This window comes from Hippopotamus amphibius, chromosome 2, assembly GCF_030028045.1.
Source record: "Hippopotamus amphibius kiboko isolate mHipAmp2 chromosome 2, mHipAmp2.hap2, whole genome shotgun sequence".
Lineage (NCBI taxonomy): Eukaryota > Metazoa > Chordata > Mammalia > Artiodactyla > Hippopotamidae > Hippopotamus > Hippopotamus amphibius.
In genome coordinates, this window is record NC_080187.1 from 72372508 (window position 1) to 72394803 (window position 22296).

At 49.8% G+C, this 22296-nt stretch overlaps 1 protein-coding gene across 1 annotated transcript in view; it reads left to right on the forward strand.

Moving 5' to 3' along the window:
* B4GALT1 (beta-1,4-galactosyltransferase 1) overlaps positions 1–22296 on the forward strand; it is a 46632-nt gene that overhangs the window by 18913 nt on the left and 5423 nt on the right. The window contains exons 2-3 of the mRNA XM_057722450.1: positions 7233–7468; positions 20962–21149. Of these exons, the coding sequence (XP_057578433.1) occupies positions 7233–7468; positions 20962–21149 (424 nt within the window). The remainder of the gene's footprint in view (positions 1–7232; positions 7469–20961; positions 21150–22296) is intronic.

Consider the following 22296-nt stretch of genomic DNA (forward strand, 5'->3'; position numbering starts at 1 on the left):
ACCATAAAAAGAATCAACATAAGTAAATTAAAACAAGAGAAAGAGGAAATGTGGCTTAAAAAGTTAAGATTCAGGAAGAGTTAAAATGTAGATACTTAGGTGCTGCGGCCCAGAATAGCTAGTACACCTGCCCCTTTGCAAAAGCCAAAAGGGAAACGTTGTTGGAGAGCAGCAACACACAGTAGTTCCCGAGTGTCAGTGGTTTTTCTTGGTGTCTCACTCTTAAAGAACTTTGTGGGGGTGGCAGGGAGGGGATGCTTAGCAGGTGAGCCTGTAAACCAGCATTTCTCAAAACTTACTCTAGGGACCTGCAGTAAAGCTACTTAGAGTACTTGTAAAAAGGCTGAGTCCCGGGCCCCAGCCCCAGACTTAGCACGTGAAAAGCTCTGGAGAGGAGGGTCCAGGAATCTGCAGTTTTACGTGCTTCCCCAGATGATTCTTTGTGTACTCCATCATTTGAGAACCTCAGCAATTGATGGGAATCTCAACAATATCTTGAAAGCAAATGCAGTAAAGCAAATGAGAGTGCTTGGCTTTTGTCTGAAGGCTGGGTGGGAATTTAATGGGAGAGAGGGCAGGGCATAAGAAAAGGCAGTTCCACTGAGGTGCATTCATCTCCAGGTCACTTTCAGGTCATATTTTGGAAGCCCTACACAGTGTGGCAGTTCAGGCACGTGGCAGGACCGCGCCTCAGCACAGAGATGGATGGAGGAGGAGCTGGCCCCACTGTGACCGATTGGTCCAGCCTCCCCTTGGCCACCTGGGCTCTGCTCTGCAGACCTCCTCTGGCAGGCTCTTATATTTTTTGAGCAAATACTTTGTTTTCCTCTGTGCCCCCAAATGCAGGGCTCTGAGACCACAAATGTGCTCTGCTTCCTGTTGAAACAGTGCTTTTCCCTCCAGGGTCCAAAGTGGCTTGGATGGTGAGATGGCAGAAAGAACAGTGGGGTGTTGAAATTGTGTTCCGCGTGCAGTGTGCCTGAGACGTACCAAGTCAGGCTTTGCAATAGATTATGCCTGTTGTCTGGTCATGGAGTTGTGTGTTTTGAAGTCTTTATTTTGGAAGACACTTCTTTATGGGAAAGGGATGAAGGAGGGGTCACAGTTCTTGTCCTTAGCTTACATTTTTAAATATTTAGTGTTCAATTTTAAAGATACACCGAAAGGTATAAAGAAAAATATCCTGAACATCTTGAAAAATAAATCATTTCCAGTACTTTTGAAGCCTTCGTGATTTAGATTTTAAAACCAAATGAGACATGGTTAACATGGGCCTTGAGCAGCCCTATCTGGTGGCTCTCTGTCCTGTGCTCCTCCATCACATTTTCTCAAGGTTTATGGAAGTCCTTTTGGTGGCTTGCATGGGTGGCAGGGAGGCCGAGAGAATAGCTGCGCACCATCCACTCAGCTCAGCTTTGTTGGCATATGCTCCGTGTCCATGGCAACCAAGTGGACACTCACAACTCTTCTCCCGGAGAGGAGCTGAGGGGCCCGGTGGAGTCAGCTGCTTCTCTGCAAAGCCTTCCTTGCCTCTGTTCCCTGGCCCTGGAGTTGACTCCCCTTCCTTTGTGCCATTTCATCTGTTCTCACGACTGTCACCCTCTCCATTGTTGTTTGCTTTGCTGGTCTCTGCTGCTGCCAAGGGCAAAGACCTCTTCTTAACCCAGCCCCCCTGCTGCATGCCTGGTGCCAACTGGCATGTGGTGTGTGCTAACCAGGTGCATGGTTGAGTGGATGTGGTCTATGAGTATTTAATGAAGGCGGAGGAAGAGTAAGAGCCAACCTTGAGTGGTCTGAGGCTTCCTAGGGGAGGTGATGTTTGCGCTGAGGCCAGGCAGCTGTTGGATTGGTGATTAGGAAGTTCTTGGAGACTTCTGGAGAACTTCCCTTCCCTGAAGGACTGGAGAGAAGATTTGGGATGAGCCCTGTGCAGTAGATGGTACTTCTCATTTTTGGTGTGAGGGGTTACAAGGGGCATCATGAGTTGGTGGGACCATTGCAGACAATGGTCATTCCCAAGCCTGGGGATTTTTTAAGAAAATATTTATTTTATTTATTAATTTGATTGTGCCAGGTCTTAGTTGCGGCAGGTGGGCTCCTTAGTTGTGGCAGGCGGGCTCCTTAGTTGCGGCACGTGTGCTCCTTCGTTGTGGCATGTGCACTCTTAGTTGTGACATACATGTGGGCTCTAGCTCCCTGACCAGGGATTGAACCCAGGCACCCTGCATTGGGAGCGCAGAGTCTTAACCACTGTGCCACAGGGAAGCCCTCAGGCCTGGGGATTTGGTGGTGCCTGGCTCAGCTTCCAGTGTGCACGTGGCCTTCAGAAGATTGGTGCAGAGGAAGATGGCTCACCCACAGAGCCTGGGGAGCAACGCCGTAGTGCAGCTGAGGGGTGGGTGGTGGCAGGGCTGGTTTGAAGAGGGGCTGTACATAGTGTTAGGTCTGAGGTTTGGCCGAGGAAGAGATTCCAACATCTCATCTTGTTGAAGTGCAAAGCCCTGAGTGTTGTCTAGTTGCCAAATATGTGAATTTCATCGCTCAAGAAAAATTTTTTTACAACTTGGAGGCTTTACCCATGGCTGCCAAGTAAGGGTTTTTTAAAAAATTAAATTAAATCAATCCAGCATCAAAATCCACTGTGATTATTTCATAAAAAAGAGGGGATTTTAATATTTAAAGAATAAGAAGCACTTCATCTTGGAAGAATGGGCATTCTGATATATTGATTACATTGAGCTTTAAGAAGGACCACCAACATTAAGCTTTACTTTGACCATTTTGTCTCAGGCTGGTGGAACATTGTCACCACCCCACATCAGGCCAAGGACCGTCTTGACCCATTGGCTGGTTAGTTGGGAAGCAGTGCCTAGACATTCCAGCCTCTTTTGCTGAGGCTAGAGGAATGAATGAGTGGCTCAGCCAGCTTGAAAGTGAGGCGGGAGCCTGTGCTGGGCTGGCTTTAGCTTCTCAGGGCTTTCGATGGAGGGGCATGTGTGTGTTTGGGTTTGCCGTGCCAGGCAAGGGAGCAGTGGAATTTGTCCGAGTTGAGCTCACACATTGAAGTTATTGAGCGACTTACACGCAGGGCCGTGACCTAGACTCCCAGCCGAGAGGCCCACGTGGCAGGGCTTTAGTGGGGGGAACCGAGGACAGGCTCACATCTGCTCATCTGCTTACGTAACCCTGCTTCCCAGCTCTTAGAGCCAAGAAAACACACAAGCTGACCCAGCGGGGCTGAGGGCTTGTGGTAGCACACGCCGCGCGCTGCACAGCAAGGGGGCCTTAGCTCGGCCCGAGGACTGTCATGAAGCCTCAGCCCTCTGCTTCCTCCCCGCCTCTCTCCCCAGGGCCCCTGTGGCGGCTCTGAGACCTGCTGGCGGGTCTGTGTGGTTCTGGGCAGGGCTGGTCACTGCTCTCCTGGAGTCTAAGCTCTTTGGACTTTCTCATTAGGACGGAATTGGGTGTGCTGAGGAGGACGGCCCCTACGGCGTGGCAGGTGGTGTGCAGGGCGCGCGGGGAGGCTTCCTGGCTGGCCCTGGACCCAGGAAGGCATTCAGCTCCAGGTTTGGAGCTGTCACAGCCGCTGAGCATTGACCCGTCTCAGGGGTGTGAGCTGGAGAGTTCTCAGAGTGGTGGCAAGCTTCAAGGAGAGAAGGTGGGGAAAAGAGTTGCCAGGCTGGGCAAGAAGGGCAGGATGGGGGTCAGGGTGCTCTAGGTGAGTGGGAGACACGGCAGGGTTGCGAGAGCGGCACAGGGAGGAGCAGGGGAAAGAGAAGAGGCTGTTCAGTGTCAAGCTCTGCATGGACCCTCTGGGGCAGCAAGTCCCTTGGACAGCCTTGAACCAGGGTAGTTGTCGCGTGGGTCCTGCCACGCCCAGCAGGGAGCTCCTCGAAGTCAGGAACTGTCCTGTCCATCCCATCACCTCTCCACCTCCCTGACCTGGCACACCACCTGGCACACAGTAGGTATCCAGAAAGTATTGATTGAAACAGATTGAAAGTGGCCTTGACACACCACAGGAAACATTTACATTAAACAAACACTTCAGAAAAGACTCTGGCTTGATGGTTGAGTAGGTTCCCATGGATGGACGGTTACATGCTATTAATGCCTCGTGTGTGTCCGTGCACATACACACTCGGGGGTTAGAGGAAGGGGCGAGGGATAGAAGTTGGACCACCTAGGTTATTAGCTTCTTTAATTGGGTGGATGGTGTTATCAGTTGCTGAAGGAACTCTGGAGCAGAAGCAGGTTGGCCATAGGTGGTGGTGGTGGTGAAGTTAAGTAAGTGTTCATTTGAGTTCCAATCCCTGCAATTTACAAATGGAAACCAGTATCCTGAGAGGAGATGGTTCTCCCAGACGTCATCTGGCAGGTCACTGGTAGAGCTGAACTAGGCCCCAGGCAGCCTTTCTCCTGACCAGGAACTTCTACCTCCGGACCGTATTTCTGGAACCACTCGAGGGGCAAAATTAAGACACTTCTAGCCTGCAGGTGTCCGCTCCAGGGAGGCTGGGCAGAACAAGTGTGAATTCCTGTTTTCTGGGTTGGTTTCAGAAGTTGTGAGAAAGTTGGTAAGGTGACAGTCCAGATGCCTCTTGGGTTCCTGAGAACAGAGTTATGTTTAGCAGCATCTTTAGCATCAAAAGTGGGTGAGCTGGGGATGGGGTGCAGATGTTGTGGGGCCTTGTGAAGTGAGAAGAGCCCAGTGACGGATCCTCTTTTCATGTTTTCCACAAGAGCCCTGTGCACCAGGGCCTCTCAGAAGGCTCTGCCCAGTGTTGTTGAGTCGAGCAACCCAGGCCTGCTGGACCCTGTGGGAAAGGGCTGCCTCCACGAAAGCCCCACGGCGTGTGAAGATGGGCGGTCCGGCTGCCCACTGCCCAACTTTTCCAATAAGAGTCACTCGGGCTCCTTGTTATTTACGTGGGTCTTTCCCAGGATCTACTGAGTCAAATTCTCTAGGGGAGAGGCCTGAGAGTCCATATTTTTACTGATGGCCTCACATGATTCTGATGATAGGTGTGGAGAAAAGAACCAGGCTGACCCCTTACTTAGTTCTGGGGCATGGTACCTACTCACCTGAGGGCCCCCTGGGAGGTTGGAGCTGGGGCAGGCAGGCACGTGAGGGACTGATCTGTGAGGCCTCTGTCCCTCCAGAGACCGAGGCGTGTGGCCAGGGGGAGGCTAGGGATTTTGATCCCTGAAGATCCCCTTCCTGCCCCAGGGGGTCTGCCGTCCGAGCTCTGTAGGAATGAGGAGGGCAAAAGGACAAGGCCAGACTGGGGCTTCGGTTTTAAGATTCTGGTCTCTCCGTGCCATTCGAGGAAAGAGGGGAGGGTATTTCTGGCAAAGGGAAAAGTGTGGGCATGGGCACAGTTTATAGGAATGGGAAGGGAGGGAGATACCGCTGAGACTGAAGGGCCTTGTTGCCACGCGAAGAGGCTTAGCCCTACCTGGTCCAAGGCCATAGCCTTAGAGCCGTCAGAGGGTTTTAGCAGGAAGGTGATAGGATCAGAGCTGTGTCTCAGAAGAAAATGAACTAATGGGAGCAAGTGCTGTGATGATGGAACGGGGTCAGCGTCAGAGGGTGGGAAGGTGTGAGGAGTCCTGGCGATCCAGGAGAGCGGGGAGGAGGAGGAGGGGAAGGCAAGTCCACACCTGCTGACAGGCAAGAGGAGCAGGAGTCACAGCTCCCTTTTCTTGAGCGGCCTCCTTTCGGGAGGGTGAGTGATCCCTGAAGACAGGAGGTGCTTGGAGAGCCACGTGCTATTGACAAACAAACAGGGCAACGGAGGGCTGCACGCTGGACCGTGGGTGGTTCTCACCAGCATGTTGCGGGTGTACTTGCTCTGCGTTTGTGGTCAGGGTCTGGCCTCTGTTCTGTGGTGTGTAGGTTCCTTCCTTTGTTCCTGTGGATAGTCTGCTCCACAGGTAAAGCTGGTTATGCTGGAGTAACGGTTTCCAAAGTATGTTCCCTGACAAAATGGTTCTGTGGCCAAATAAGTTTAGGAAGTGGTGGGTTAGATAAAGTGAATGGGGTTTCTTGACTGCACAGCTTCTCAGAGCTTTTGGTGTGCATTATGACTTTCCAGAAGCAAGATTTAGTATGCAGGGTTCCCAAACTTATTTTACCAGGGGACATGTTCTTCCATTGAGCATCTTACTGGGACTAGCGTTTCCTGGAACCCACTTTGGGAAAGTCTGGCCTACAGGGAATACTGGGGACCTGGGTTCAAGTGTTGACTCTGTTCTCAATTCCCTGTGTGTCCCTGGGCTAGTCATCTTTCTCCTGCCTTCTCCATGTGTGCTGTGCCCTCCCTTGGAGGGGTGAGGTCCTCTCTCAGCTCCACCTGTTTCTACTTAGGAGAGAGGGAATTTCATGCCTGTGTCTGGATCTTTGCCTTTCCCTCTGCTCCTAACTGCCACTACCTCAAAATCCACCCTCCACGTCTCACCAACTTTTCTTCTAAGCCCAGAGCTCTCTTACTAACTTAGCTCTCTCGTTTGAAGCCATGTTATTCCAGGCCAGAAACTCTGGAGTTGCCCCTAAATCTTCCTCCCTTCTTCATCCCCTACTTATTCTAAGTGTTCTTCTTGGACGTTCTTTCCGGCTGTTTCTTCCCTCTGCTTCCCTTCGGGTCCTCTAGTCCCTCCCCGTCGAGTTTGTTTCATCTGTGCATTGCATCCCTTCCTGAGACATGGGTTACTCATGCCACTTCCCGCTGCCTTCTGATTTCAGGCTGATTTCCTCGACACTGGCCTTCCCGGCACACATGCACACTTTCCCCCAGCTAGGTTAGGTTCAGAGAGATGATGTAAGTCGTTTGTCCCAGGCCACACAGCTAGGAGGTGGCAGAGTTTCAACTTCAGGATTTTTGAGAAAGTGCTTTCTCAACCATGCTCTCTGATCGTTACAACAGCTTGTCAGGAAGTCTGAGCAGGAATTACTCCATTTCCATTTTTCACTTGAGCACCACAGAGTCTGAAGGGAGTGGGTCCTAGGAAGGTGAGTGCTTCAGAGGGTGACCAGCTGTCTGGACTTGCCTGGTAGTGAAGGGTTTCCTGGGATGGTCAGTCATGTTAGTGCTGGATATGGTCCTCAGTGCTGAGCCTGAGTGCCTTTTCCACAGCCACACTGCCTCCCAGGAGGAGATGCTTCCTGCAGCGTAGGCCTGGCCACCTGCAGAGTCCTGTGGCCTAATATCTTCTTCCCTCCACCTCTCTAGTCGGGCCCATGCTGATTGAGTTTAACATACCTGTGGACCTGAAGCTTGTGGAGAAACAGAACCCAAACGTGAAGGTGGGTGGTCGCTACGCCCCCAACGACTGCATCTCTCCTCACAAGGTGGCCATCATCATTCCATTCCGCAACCGGCAGGAACACCTCAAGTACTGGCTGTATTACTTGCACCCAATCCTACAGCGTCAGCAGTTGGATTATGGCATCTATGTTATCAACCAGGTGAGGTCTGGGAAGATGGAGGGAGGGAGGGAAGGAGTGTATGTGTGTGCATGTGTGTGCGCGCTTGTGTGTGCACGCGTGTGTGTGTGTTCTTGTGTGTGTGTGTGCTTGTGTACTCAAATATGTGAGTCATGAGGAGTAAAGGAATGGAAGTAATTTTTTAGACATCTGACATTTTGCAACTCCACCACCCCCACCCCCACCCCCCATCATCTTGGTGCAAATGAGCTAAATGCCACACAGTTTGGTTTTTTGCCCCCAAGAGTATAACTTTGGTATTTCAAGTTTATCCTGAATCCTAAATTCCTATCTTTAGACGATAACCTCCCAAGTGGAATAACACATCTAACTTATCTATGTACCAAATTTCATTGAAATTCATCTGAAGAGACAGAGTATGTATTTCCATTTCTAAAAGGCCCAGTGTCCATTTCATTTCAAGATAAACTCTGAATCTGCTGGTAGTAAGTTAGTTTGACTAGTAAGATTGTTGGCACTTCGACAGCTTCCATCAAAGTCGAGGGACTTTGTGGGCCTTCCGTGGACCAGGAGAGAAGCTGGAAACAGCAGTGTGTCCACCAAGCATTTCTGAGCACTGCCAGGGCAACGTGCTGCAGAGAGATACTAAAGAAACGTTGAGGTCCCAGTTCTACATGTCCTGAAGCTTCCTTCCTCACTTATGACAAGCGGGACCCTTCCCAGGAACAGTTTGCTGATAATCTCAAGAACCAAAGCTCAAGGTGGGAGAGCACGTGGCAGGCAAAACCCCTCAAGGCTGTTTGAGTGCCTGCGCCAAGGGAGGCATGGACCAGGGTCCCGAGAAAATCTGCTAGCAGGATAGCCAGACAGTTGTAGGTCATCTTAGAAGAATATTTGGATTATGTAAGAGAGAACAGATATATGCCCTGCAAATTCCAAACTACAAATCCAACAAATATGTGTTTAAGGAAAGCCTGCCATCAAGGAACACTTGTCTGATGCCAGTGAGCACATGCTGATCATGGCAAAATTCAGGAGCCCGTTATTAAAGCAATGGCAGTGAGCGCCTGGAAGAGGAAGCCGCCATCCCCAGGAGCCAGCAGGGATTCCTGGGGACAAGCGACGCCAGCTGCATCTCCTTTCCCTCTTGACAGTTATTATACCCGCAGATGAGTGATGCACTGTAGACACCATGTCAGATCTTATTCATCAAGGCATCTGGTGGCCTCCCACAGATCTGCCTGAGCAGAAGATAGACAGCTGTGGTCTGGATGGCATGTTAGCTAGATTAAAATATATACTTGGGTAAAGAGTGTAAGAGATAGTTAGCGATGATGCCAAGTTTTTAAATTTAGGTGACTGTGGTCAAGGGAGACTTTTGGGGGCCGGGGTTGGGGTGGGGAGAATGCTAATGTATAGGAAGCTTGTATTTTAGGTGAATGTGAGATTTCCCTGTTCAATTATAAAGTCAAAACAAGTATTGAACCAATGAAATTTAGCCACTATCTTAAATTCCTGTGACATGATTTATATAGATATTCTCCAAGTTTCAAACAACAGATTTCCAAATGTCCTATACCAGCTATTTCCTCCTGCCCGCCCCAGTCCAAGCTGGCAGAACAACTAAGCAATCCAGCTTGGACCAGTGGCCCCACCATGCTGGCCAACACTGGACACTGCCTAAGACGGGGCTTCTCCCAAAGGGTGCTTTCCGAAGTGGAGATCAGAGGCCAAATGCATTTGAGGAATGCTGGATAGAACAACACAAAGCAGGTTTCATTCCTGCAGAGCCTTCAGTGTACTCGTGTACCTTGCAGCCTCCAGGAGGACTCAGCACGTAGTGTTTCCTGAGCTCATCTGACTGGAGAACTGTGTTCCAAGAACCATCTCAAGCGATGCGTATTCCGTGAAGGGAATGTCGGGGAAAGCAGGCCTACATTAACACTTCCTCCCCTCGCCCCTCCTTACTTTCCCTAGGATAGTGAGAAATACCCCCAGCTCCTGTCTTTTGCCACCTGTATCTCAGCATCAGAAATATTTTATTTTTCGTTTTACAAACATTTACGTTTTTTTTTCTCTAGTCTTGTCAGTATCATCGTCTCTCTCCATCCCCCACCCCCTGCCCCAATCCATGTCTTTTTTTTTTTTAATTTTTATTGGAGTATAATTGCTTTACAATGTTGTGTTAGATTCTGTTGTACAGCAAAGTGAATCAGCTATTCATATACGTACAGCCCCTCTCTTCCCAATCCGTGTCTTTTTGCTCCTCCATCTTTTCCTTCTCTCCCAAGGGTTAACTTTCCACCTTAGCAGAATTATTTCCTCTTTAGCTCCCTCTCCCCCAGCTACTCTTATTTCTTCTGCTCCAGCTCCACCCTTATTATTTCATTGGAAAGATATAATCTGACTTCCAGGTAACCACGTCATGAAGAAACTTGAAGTCTGCCCTACCTTTCCAGGGAATAATATCCTGTATGCTATCTATAAAGAACCCATAATAAAGTGATGATAGGAAAACTAAGCCTTGAAAAGAAAGAGGTGGGAGGGGAAACATTTGGAGCTTGCCCCGTCTGCAAATTAGGATCTTCCTGTGTGCTCTGTTTTACTGTCATAGTAGGGGAGAGCGAGGTCATGGCATCCGGCTTGGGCTTTGTGTACCATTTGTTGAGCAAATGGGCCTCTCAGCGTCTCTCTGTCTCAGACACTGTGCTGTCATTTTGATGCTTCATTCACCACCACTCCCTCCACACACACAACCCATTTAAGATGAGATAGTGCTTAAAGTAGGAGAGGCCCCTGAGACATCTAGTCCAAGGGTTCTAAGGCAGGTTTTTAAGAACAAAACCTCCTCCTGCCATATCAAAATGCTACACAGCCCCCGATCCACAGTGGGTCACGGTTATGCTATTCTACTTGAAGTGGGGGCCGTGTCACCCCCTCTATCCCCTGGCCTCCCCTTCAGTCTTTGCTGGGGTTCACATGTACACCTGAGGCCGGAGAGAGTGGAAACTGTTCTCTTTTGCAAGTGAGGAAACTGAGGCTCAGAGAGGGGAAGTGACTGGGAGGAAGCCACATAAGCCACAGTAGGGCTGCAGCTCAGAGGGCAGTCCCCGTCCCCAGTGCCCTCTCAGTGCATCCTCACTCACTCCCTTCTGAGGGTCATTTAGCCCCTCCTTCTCCAAGCTGGCTGTCCAGGGCTGGGAGTGAGCTCCGGGCCTCAGACTGCCTGGGTTCCGGCTCTGCCACTTGCCAGCTCAGTGACCTTGGGCTTGAGTCCTTCACACCGTGGTTTCCCCAGTAGTGGGAGGGGGAGGTTTTAGTCCTCAGCGCACGGGGCCGGGGCGCACCTGGCACAGGGTGAACCCTCAGTAAACATTAGCTGATCTGAGTTCCTGCTCCCCACCGCTGCCCCTGCTGTCCCCTTCTTCCTGCCCGTTTTCTCCGCCCAGGATCGTGGTGATAAACTCTTTACTGCCGTCTCCCTGCCTCCTGCTTCACCCTCACTCAGTACCAGCATTGACACCCTCCCCCCCATCTGTGTGGCCTCCGTGGTGTCAGATAGTGGACTGAGGGACCAATGGCAAGCCCCCCAGCTTCTTCAGAGAAGGGTTATGTCTCAAGCGCCACACACAGGGCTGAGCTTTCATGGGCTTTTGTGGCTCCTATCCTGTCCATACGAAGCTATTAAGCACTTTTGGTGTAGTCTCCTCCAGTCGCCGTACTCACTTACATCTCACGATAAGCAGAGTGGAGTCTGGGGGGGTGTGCTTTACTAGTTGAGTGAACCTGGAAACTGCAGCGTTGCTGTTGGTTCTCAGTGAGTGTCCAACCCTTCTCCTGCCCTAGCCCACCTGCATCTGAATACCCTATTAGGGTATTCTTGTAGATCCAGCCTCTTGGAGCCAAGGGTGCTGCTCCGAGGCACAGGTGTCCTGCCCGAGGTCCAGCCCTGGGACCTTGGTGTGGAGGAGAACGTCAAGATGTCCTAACAGACGGGAGGTGGGCTGCACACTACGCTTTCTCATGCTCTGATTGGGAAAGGAAACCATAAAACCACCAGAGGTAAAGAGAAGGCAGGTTGTCACCTGGCAGCACTAGCCCGAAGTAAGAAACAGGATATTTGTGGGATTAGCCACCATAAGAATTACCAAATGGGTGAGGAATGCAGGCTCAGCTGGCCAGGTGGGTTTGTAATAACCACGGCAGCCCTTTGCCCAGAACCAGTGCCCAGGATCCGTCTCTCCGATCCTGTTTGTGTGTCCTCTGATGCCTCTGCTCTCACGCAGCTGCTGCAGTTTTTCTAGTTCTGACCATGTCGTGCCCTCTCTAAACTCTTCAGTATGACCCTGCTGCCCGCAGGTGAGGGTCTAAAGGGCCTGAAGGCCTGAGCTTGGCCGCTGAGGGAGGCGCTCTGCAGCCCACCCTGCCTGACCTCCCGCCACTTCCTCTCAGCCACCCTGGACTCGCCACCATCCCCGAGACACGCTCAACTGCCCTCCTGCACCTTTGCTTCCCCTGCACCGTCCACCTCCCCGCCTCATGCCTCCCCTGCTTTCCCTGGTTGCTCTCTTTCTGGCCACCATGGAAGGGCCTCCCCAGCCTCATTAGCTCTGTGAAGGCCTGGAATGGAGCTGACTTCTCCATCCAAGCTGTCCCATGCCACACGGTGCTTTCTAGTGGGCAGAGGGATGATTCCCTGCGTGCGTGCTCTCGGTGCTCTGGCGAGGTCTGTGTCTCTTCGAAGTGGAGCCTCCTTTCCCCTCCAGGCCAGGTCATGACCCTTGGGAACCTGCACAGCTTCCCCCGCCCCCAACGTTTCCTGCCCCTGGTGGACCGGGAGGACCTCCCTTTCCAGGAAAAATGCAGAGAACCTTTAAGCCCTGTGGTTGTTGATGGTCATAAAACTTTACAGTCTTTGGGACTGAACCTCTCTCATGGTCTCACTTGGAATTTTGACCCTAACAGCCCCACAGTGGGCCAAAGGGTACTCCCATTGTTCCTGCTGAAGGAAGGCTCCCGGGGGTGAGCAGCTTGCTGGCGGTTCCACGATGGCTGGGTGGCAGAGCTGAGATTTGGGCGGAAATCACCCGAGGCCTAAGGAATGCCTGCCTTGCTGTGTGTGCTCCCCTCACTGGGGAACAGCTCCATATTCACTTGGCAGCGTCTCCCATGAGTCCCACTGGCTCACGAGAAGGGGGCAGCAGCTTTGGAGTAACAGCCTCAGAACCCCCTCGGAGGCTTGCCCAGTTGCCGTGGTTATATAGGTGAAACCTGGCCTGAAATGTGGCCCCGGGTCCTGTCTGAGGAGTCCTCGTCTAGCTTTGGAGTTCTTTCCCTTTTCCTTTTCATCTGTGCACAGTCATGAGGTGGTTCTAGGCTGCTTGTCTGAGACCACGTGTGGGCAGGTTTGGAGACAGCCCTTTGCACCCTTAGTGAGTGAGATCATCTGTCACCACCCCTTAGCAGCTTACCTCTCTCACTGGGCCAGGCAGCTGGTTCCTAAATGAGGCCAAGACGAGCTAGAGTGAAGCAGGCTCGTGAGTCTTCCCCACTGCTGAGGACAGCTGCCTGGGCCTGAGGTCCCCCTGGTTTGGTTTCCCTCTGATTGTGTCTGTTTACCGTCCCTCCTCCCTGCCTTCCATTTGCTGCCGGAGCTGTCAGTGCCCAGATTGGTGTGTGCAGGAATGGGGCTCAGGAGGGGTGAGGCCAGTCCTGTTCTGCAGCACCCCCTTCCTCTGGGCGCTGGGACCTTTTGTGGGAGGGCTGCGGGTATCTGTACTCCACCGCTGCTCACGTGCTGCCCCCGTGATTGGTCGTTTCCTTTGCTGTGTGTTTTTGCCTCTCTGTGTCTGTGGCTCGCTCCAGTCTCCTGGGGAATGTGTCAAAGCACTTACGGGTACCCGCAGAGCTGGTGAATTGCCTCCCTGGGCATTGTTCTGGGAAATGTCATTTTCTCTGTCCACCATTGATGTCGTGACAGGGAATGACAGCTTATTAGGAATTTACCTTTGCCCTGGAACAAGGGTGGTCACAGCCTAGACATTTGCCTCTCTTCCTTACGTCTCTCCCTTGCAGCCATCCTTGTCTCTTTTTTCTTTTTCTTTTTCTTTTTTTCCTTCTAGTGGGGGCCTTTTGCTTTTACTTGCTAATCCTGTTTGTAGCAAAGCAAGCTGAAGGAGGACCTCCTCTCTGTGATCTGCTTCTTGCTCTCCGCCTACCTCCTCTTCTGTGCCCTTCACCTCCTAGAGAGAGAGAGAAAGAGAGGAATGCCGACCTAACTACTGCTTCACTGCTGCCGCTGCTGCCACCACTGCTGCCACCCCGGTAATGTCCACGTGCCCCCAGATCCAACACAGAGCCCAGGCTCTGCTGGTCAAGGGGAAGATGTGCAAATAATCCTGAGAGTGTGCCGTCCTGGGCCCTGCGGTCTCCGAGGCAAGGCCACGGCCTCTGTGGGCTCACCGGGAAAGGCCAAGGTTGGTGGGAGCCAGCCTGTTGTGCAGAGGTTGAAGAGACTTTGCCTTAAAATCAAGCCACAGTTGAGCTCACACTGTATGTGTATATACTTTTTTATCTTGCTCTTTTTTCTTAAATTGTATATCATCAGCATTGTCCCATGTTATTTCATAGTCTTCATAATCATCGCTTTCCATGCCTTCATAGTAGTTGAGCATGTAGTTCTACCATAATTAATGTAGACATTCCTATATTAGAAGATATTTAGATAATTTCCACTTTCTCACTAGTGTAAATAATACTGTAATGAACATCTTTGAGTCTGCAGCTTATTCTGTGTTTGCTTCTTCCACATTTAGATTCATTTCCCCAAGCTAGATTTTCAGATACGAAATTTGGGGTTCAGAAATGGTTTAAACATTTTTATGGTTCGTAATATAGGTGGCCAAATTGCTTTTTGAAAAAGAAGCCTTTATTTTCTAAGTGTTTTTCTGTGGAAAATACTGTCTCAGTGCCTTAGGCCGTGGGAGAGAGGCAGACATCCTTCTGTGGCTGCTGTAGGCCTGGGGTATTAAAACTGTTCTCTGAGTTTACCTTGCCCAGAATCCCTGCTAGGCTGTTCTGTTAGAGCAGTTCTCTCTGAAGGCACCGTATGGCTCTGACTTGTGTTCTAGCCCAGTAGAGGCCAAGAGGATGGCTCACTCTTATGAGTAATTACTTTGGCAAACAGAGAACCACCCCCTCAGCACCCCAAACCTGAAGGGCCTGTTTCCTTCACTTGCTGGGAGAAGAGCTAAAGTCTCAGATCCAGGTTTTACTGAGGTCCCTGTCCAAGCTCAGGGCTAGCATATTATTATTGTTCAAAGCCAGAGACCCAACCTCTTTGAAATCATATGTAAGTGGATATTAGCCCTCCACAAACTCAGCATTTGTATAATCCCAGTAACTCTCTGGAGATCATCTCTCAGCCAGCCTGTCTGCCATCCCAAGGCCTGCAGGTCAGTCCTGCTGCAGGGCTGCCCAGCCAGAGCTTCCTCTGCTTTCCTACCACGGATTTGGCCTAGGTCTTTCCTTTTGGTGTCTGGGTGGGCAGAGAAAAACATGCACGAGGGTATTTCTGCAAACATTTGCACTGCCTGCAGACCTGCCTCTGGATCTGTGGGCTTGAGAGCCTGTGGGTTACTGTAGGTACTGGGGGGAGAGGTGGGTGGCTTTCTGTTGGGCAGGGCATGTGTACAGGAGCAAAATTGTGTCTCCCATCACATAGAAATTCCAATTCTTTGAAACTCTGGGCTTCGGGTTGATGTTTCCAACCTCATTGCTGCTGTGTCTTTTGGTGGAGGGAGGGGCGAGGTATAGTCAGCCGCCAGTCCTTCATGGTCGGGGAATATGTGTGTGCTGGTGTACACACTTGGGCCTGACATCCAGGGAAGCCAGGGTGGTTTGGCGGATCTTCTGGAGACTGCTGGAACTTGGGCAGTTGGGGCTGTGGCTTTCTGTAGTTGGTTATCTGTCTCCTGTTGCAATCAGGGAAAGGCTGCACTTGCCTTAACCAAAGGATTTGCCTGAGGATTAGACCAGATTCTGGTACCTATCCTGAAAGCCCCACGAAGGCTGCCTGCAGGTGCAGTGCACAGGCCCAGGGAGCAGGTGGGGCAGGAAATGGGGAAGTGGAATCCTTCCCTTAGACCTGCCGGGGATGCATTCTCCACTTGCCCAGTATCATTGTCTAGGCTCCAATGTCTCTCACTCGAATCCTCCAACAGCTTCTAAACTGGTCTTGCTGCCCTCAGTTGGGGAGTAGGGCACACATCCCTTCTTGATATGCAAAACGTAATTCTTATTTAAAACCTCAAGGGCTCCTGCGTAAAAGTTGAAGCCTTGGGTACTTTAGCAGATTTCCCAGCTTCCCTCTCCCTCCATGTTCTGGTTCACATCCACCTTCCTGTCTTATTCTGGCTTCCCCAGTCTGTATTTCTTGTAGTTCCGTGAATGCTCTCTTTTCCTCACAGCTTTTACAAATGCCGCTCACTCTTCTAGGAATATTCTTCTCGTGCCTCCCAACTGAACTTGGCCAAGGCCTTCTCTGATTTTCTAGGATCGGGTTTGTGTTTCCACCTCCACTTCCCCATATGTGCCGGGCTCCGGAGCTCCCTTCTCCTCCCTCCTGGGTAACTGTCCACCCTAAAGAGCTCATCGCCCCACAACAATTGCCTGTTTAACTTGGAACTCATCAATGGCAGGGCTTGTGTCTTTTCTGTTTCTGTATCCCTACTGCGAAGCATGGAGTAAACACCCGATAAATGACAAGAATTAAATATGAGAAAGAGGGAGAAATAGGACCCACTGTTCCTATCCCATCTCTGGAGCTGGGTTTTCTTTTCTTTTTTTGATAATCACTTAACTGAGATATAATCACATACCATACAATTAACCTATTTAAAGTATATAATTCAGTGGCTTTTAGTATATTCGGAGTTGTGCATCTATCACCACAATCAATTTTAGAACATTTTCATTAAGCCAAAAAAAAAAAAAAAAAACCCAAAACAAAACCCTGTACTTCTTAGCTATCAATTCCTCCATTCCCTCCAGCCCTAGTAGCCACTAATCTACATTTTGTCTCTGTGGATTTGCCTATTCTGGACATTTCATATAAATAGACTCTTATATGTGATCCTTTGTGACTGATTTCTTCCACTTAGCGTGGTGTTTTCAAGGTTCACCTACTTTATAGCATGTATCAGTACTTCATTCCTTTTATTGCTGAATAACATTGACTTGTCGGGATATACTATATCTTATTATCCATTCATCAGTTAAAAGGACATTTGGGTTGTTTCCACTCTTTAGCTATCTTGAATAACGCTGCTGTAGACTTTGTGTGAACGTCTTTGTGTGGACGTGTTTTCATTTCTCTTGGGTATGTACCTGTAGACTTGCTGGGTCATAGGGTGACTCTTGGTGTATCCATCTGAGGAACTGCAGACTGTTCTCCAGACTGTTTCCCAGCAGCAGTGGGTGAGGATTGTGTTTTCAGTGGACATACTACTTGCCTTCCCTTATGTTTAGTGTCAATGAGGCCCTAGAAGAAGGTTTTAATAACCTCGAGAGCCATCTGATGCTTTTGAAGACATTTGTCCCTGCCACCCAGACCTGCCAGAGGGGCACTGGGTTTGCTGTGTGAAGTGTCCGACGTGTCCTCCCCCTACCCCAGGTCAGCCCAGGCTCCTGTCCTCTCTGGATTGATCGTTGCTGGCTTCGCTTGACTGATACACCTACTGTCAAGATAGTATGCCCCGTCATAAACGGTTGACAGCCTTTTCTGTGAGCTTTGGTCAGTGAGACAGCTGCCCTGTCCAGCTGCGGGAATTTCATATTGTTTTTTGGCCTTTCTTCTTTCTCCCTGTCCTCTCCCTCTGTTAAGAGGAGCCAGTTGCCCTGGAAGGAAGGGATAAGTATAACTCTTGTCTGTCAATGTGAGATGAAGCCTGCACTTAAAATGCTCGGCCTTGAGAGGGACATCTGCTCCTGGTGCGCCACCTTCTCTATGCCGAGTGTGGCTTCCCAAGCTTATCACACATCTCTCAAGGTCTCTCTGACTTTTTTCTGCGGCTATAGAGATCCTGATCGTATGAACCACACGCTAACTCATTTGAGCCTTAATCCTTTTTAAAAGTCCCCGCCTCCATCAGAGAAACGGGATTTGGGAGGAATCTTGAAGCTGATTGGGAAGGACACACACAAACATGAGAGAAGGAGTCTCCAGGTCGGATCTCTGGGAGACGTTTTGAAAGGTCTGACTGTTTAAGATGGATGGGAAAAGCTACTCCTGTGATAATGAGAGTAGCTGCCATTCATTGGTTGCCAGGCAGTGCGCCAAAGCCTTTTCATGCATTATCTTGTTGAACACAACCCGTCTGTTGTCATCCCTGTGACCAGATGAGGAAACTGAAGCCTAGTAGTGTGGTTTGCCCAAAGTCACATAGCTAATAAGTGAAAAAGCTGGCATTCCTGGGATAAAAATTCATGTGCCTGTCTCAATTGTGTATTTGGCTTTGCCAGATAGTAGGTGCTTGATCAGTGTTTACCTGAGTGAATAGAGTAGCAGATGCACTGGATGAATGCGCCTGATGAAGAGGGGTAGGAGTGAGGCCTGGGTGTCTTCCCATTCCCTGAAGAGGAAGAAGCACCTCCTGTTAATGGTAGTGGTTGGCAGACTGGCCAGGGCCTTTCTCATCCAGAAAGTTACCCAAGGTGTTATACTATTTCATCCAAAGAAGCCTAGAACTGACTTCTCTATAATCCCAGGGGAGGAAGAGCAACACACACACACACACACACACACACACACACACACACATGCACACACACACACACACACACACACACACACACACACACTTTCTTTATCTACCATCCTGCTGCTCTGGTGTTCCTAGAGGCCCTGGTAGGTACACCTGCAAAACTGCACTCTGCCCTTTCTAGCTCCCAGGATCACACAGGTGAGGTGAGGCCAGGCTGACAGGCAACATGGGAGGAATGATGTTTAATTGGGGTTATTTTGGAAAACTGCCTTGCTAGTTGTAAGTGTGAGCCAGATACTGCAGCACCTTATTGAGTTGAGGGAGTTGTTATGCCACACATGGGGAAAGGGGTAGAATAGGTCTGCTCCTTGGGTTTCTCCTCAAGGCTGCCATTGGTCTTGGGGCTTGGCCCCAGAGGTGCCCACTCGTGGTTCCATATTTGCAGTTTTGAGAGAGGAAAATGCTTAGTGTCGTCTGAGTCAGGCATCTGCTTAGATCAAACAGTCGTGGCCAGCAGGCCAGGTCCTGTGGTTCAGACATGACCACCAGCATCCTGCTCCTGTTCTTGGGGAGCGGACCAGGAGAAGGGAACATTGGGCAGCCACCCTCGGGGGTCTGCTACACAGCTGGGAAAAGGCTTGGTTGGAACATTGCCTTTTTCACTTGGAAAAATGTTCAATGGGGCTGAATTTTATCTCACAACGTTCAGAGGAAGCTAACTCTTTTTGGGTCTTTATGGGGCCTGAGGAGGGAGCGGCAGGCCTCTCTCCCATCACCAGAAGGTAGACGGGTGTGGGAGGAATGACGTAAATCTGATTTGGGTTGGAGGTTGTTACAAGATTGTTGAGATAATTAAATGTCACACCATGCTTGTAAAATACTTACCTGTGCCGCCTGGTGTGTCATATCCTCCAGAGAATATTAGCAATGTGTTATTGTAATCATAGTAATTCCAACAACTTCATATTCTTCATATGTGCTTCCTAAACTTTGGCCGGTTTTTGGTTTTTATTTTGTTTTGTTTTGTTTGGCCTCATGACTTACCCAGAATTAGCTGAAGGCAAAGTCTAAATGATTCTTAACTGGTAGGGCAGCCGAAAAGAACACCCCGAGTGCCATAGGGCACCGCCTTCTCCCTTCACCACACATGGTTAGAAAGCTTTGTCACGGGCTGAAGAAAGGAGCTCTTGTGTAAGATGTTTCATTTATTATTCTGGGCTGCTTTTTCAGACTTCCTGGTACTTGCCTTTCTCAAGTGGTTTGTTTCCCTGAGTCAGCCTCCTGAGACTGGGGGCTGTGGCACCACCCGTGCTGTCCGTACTCACACAGGCAGCCTGGTGGAGTGCCAGTTCCCAAGTCCTATCCACCAGAGTCCTGGAGAGAGGGTGTTTGGCATTCTACCTTCGAGACTGTATAGCTACTGCAGGCCCTTATGGGGCACATTTTTTCCCCGAAGTAGAGGGCCGTGATCTTTTGGATCCCAAGAGATACTGGGAACGAGTACTCAGTGAGGATTCCAGAGTGTTGGGCTCCAGAACCAGCTGTGTCATTTACGTGGCCTTGGTTTCTTCATGGCGATGTTGGGAGAATTCTGGCCAGGATGAGCATGTGGGTGTGGAAGAGCTTGTGAACTAAGTGTAAAGGGGGCTCCATCACTGCTGCTCCTGTTCTTGCTGACCTGGGGTCATGGGAATTGGGGATTGGTAAGAGCAGAGGCCCATGATGATGACCCTGAGGGGCCCCTTAGGCTGGAGTCTCCCGAAAGGATTGCAGGGATTGCCGTCTGCCATTGTATGTTGAAGCCCATCCGTCGGTCTGTTCATCCACCCATCCATCTGTCCATCCGTCCATCCATCCAGTGGTTATTTACTGAGCTCTTAATGTATGCCAATCAGTGTTCTATGCAGTGGGTGAAGAAAGAGTAAAAAATTCCAGCCTTCATTGAGCTTATGTTCTAGTGGGGGAGACTGAAAATAAACAAGAGAAGTGAATAACATGTGACATACCTTTGCACCAGCACACTTGATTCTTGGGGGCCCAGTGTATGGCATCCTAAAGCAGGTGTCCTCCTCTCTCATACACACTGTGTCTGTCGTGCCGTGTGTCACACTGCTCCCCACCCTACACTGTGAGCACTGTGAGGGCAGAGACTGACTTGGGTTTGCCGTATTTCTCTGGTACCTAGTTTAGTGACCAACACCTGGAAGGCACACAATGCGGCAATCAAACCATAGTCAACCACACAAAGTAGGTGAAAAAGTCCCATGGTCACCAGTTTCCTGTGTATCTTCCCTGCAATTAGCCTATATACACTATAAGAATAAATGACACATACGTTTAAATGCCTTTCACCTAACAATACTCTCTTGGTGATCATTTCCTTTTAGAGCTTCCTTGTTTTTTTTAAACAACTCTATTCCATTAAATGAATGTAACATTGTTTATTTAAGCAATTTCCTGGTCATGCTTACATCATTCTTTGCAATCTTTCGCTTTGGTAAACATGTCCTGAGGAGAGTGAACACACGCTTACGTGTCATTTGCACACTTGCAAGTCCTACAGATAACCCTAGAAGTAGGATTGCTGATTCAGGGCATGCCATTCGGTATTGAGTTATATAGTGAGGGCAGAAAATGAGGTGCAAGAGTGGTCTAATGACCACGTGGAGTGGGCAAGTCACCAGTCCCCGTGAGTGTTCTTCTCAGAGGCCGTACGGCATCTGACATCCCTTTTTTTTGTTTCTGCACCAGGCCGGAGAAACCACGTTCAACCGCGCGAAGCTCCTCAACGTTGGCTTTAAAGAGGCCTTGAAGGACTATGACTACAACTGCTTTGTGTTTAGTGACGTGGACCTCATTCCAATGAACGACCATAACACCTACAGGTGTTTTTCACAGCCACGGCACATTTCTGTAGCAATGGACAAATTTGGATTTAGGTAAGAGCTGTTCCCCGGAATCTGCAGGCAACATATTTGTCTCTTACATGACAACTAGGGAATGTAATTCCTCCAGCCCAGTAGTGCCTCTCAGGCTCTGGAGGAGAATGTCTCCTCTGAGAACTGGGTGCTCTTAAGCCCATAGTCAGTTATTATTTCAGGAGTAAAGTGGAGTCCAGAAACACCTCTCCCTCTGCACACCTAGGCGAGGAGAGCTTTTATATTTGGAACGGTGCTCGTCTTTAGGCTGCAAACGGCAGCTGCATCACCTCGCTTTCTTCTCTCCCCTTCCCCACACAGTTTGGGAAACAAATTGGAATCACCTGCCCCCAGTAAATTCTTAGGCTTGGATGCTTCAGTAGATGTTGCTTGGCACTTTAAGAAGGAACGTGGTTCTGTTTCCCTGCAAAGCACAGGCTTCTGCTTAAACACTGGAGCTCAAACTTTTCCGCCAAACTGCCTTTTGTGAGGAAGCCGGCTGATGCCTGACCCCGGGTGCAGCAGTGTAATCGAACGCACATTGTCGTAGGTGGAAAATAGCCTTGTAGTCCATTTTTTTAATCTGAAAAAAGAACTTGGTGTTTTGTTTTATAATTTATCCACGTTTGTATCAACATAAAATTGTTGTAAGTCATCTATCAGTTGAGTAGCCTTACCTGTCCCTCCATGTTCTCAGTTAACACGGAAGCTCCGGGAAGCCGTGCTGTGGGTACCCTGAGTGCTAGACGGCCCTGGCCTAGGCTGACTACCACAGTACGGCAGGCCTGTGCCAACCAGCAATCCCTTGGTTTAGATGCAACAGCTTTCTTTCAGGCTCATTTTATTCTCATCATTTCTTTCTGTCCTCCCTTGCTGGGGGCATGAGGGCTGTGAGATGAATGTAGGGATGCTCTGAAGTCCTTCTCCCAAATTAAAGGCATTCAGACCATAAGCTTATTGTCTTGAAGGGGGGAGATTTGACTATAAGCGGCACTCTGTACCCTCCCATCTTCCCCCTCTCCCTCCCTGTTTGTGTATCTTCTTCTCTTTGAGGTACACCGTGTCCTCTGAGTTCCTGCCTTGAGGCTTTAGGTGGTGCTTACCTAATTCTTTCCCACAGCACCACCGTTCTTTTACCCAGAACTAGTTAGTCTTGGGAGACGGGGTA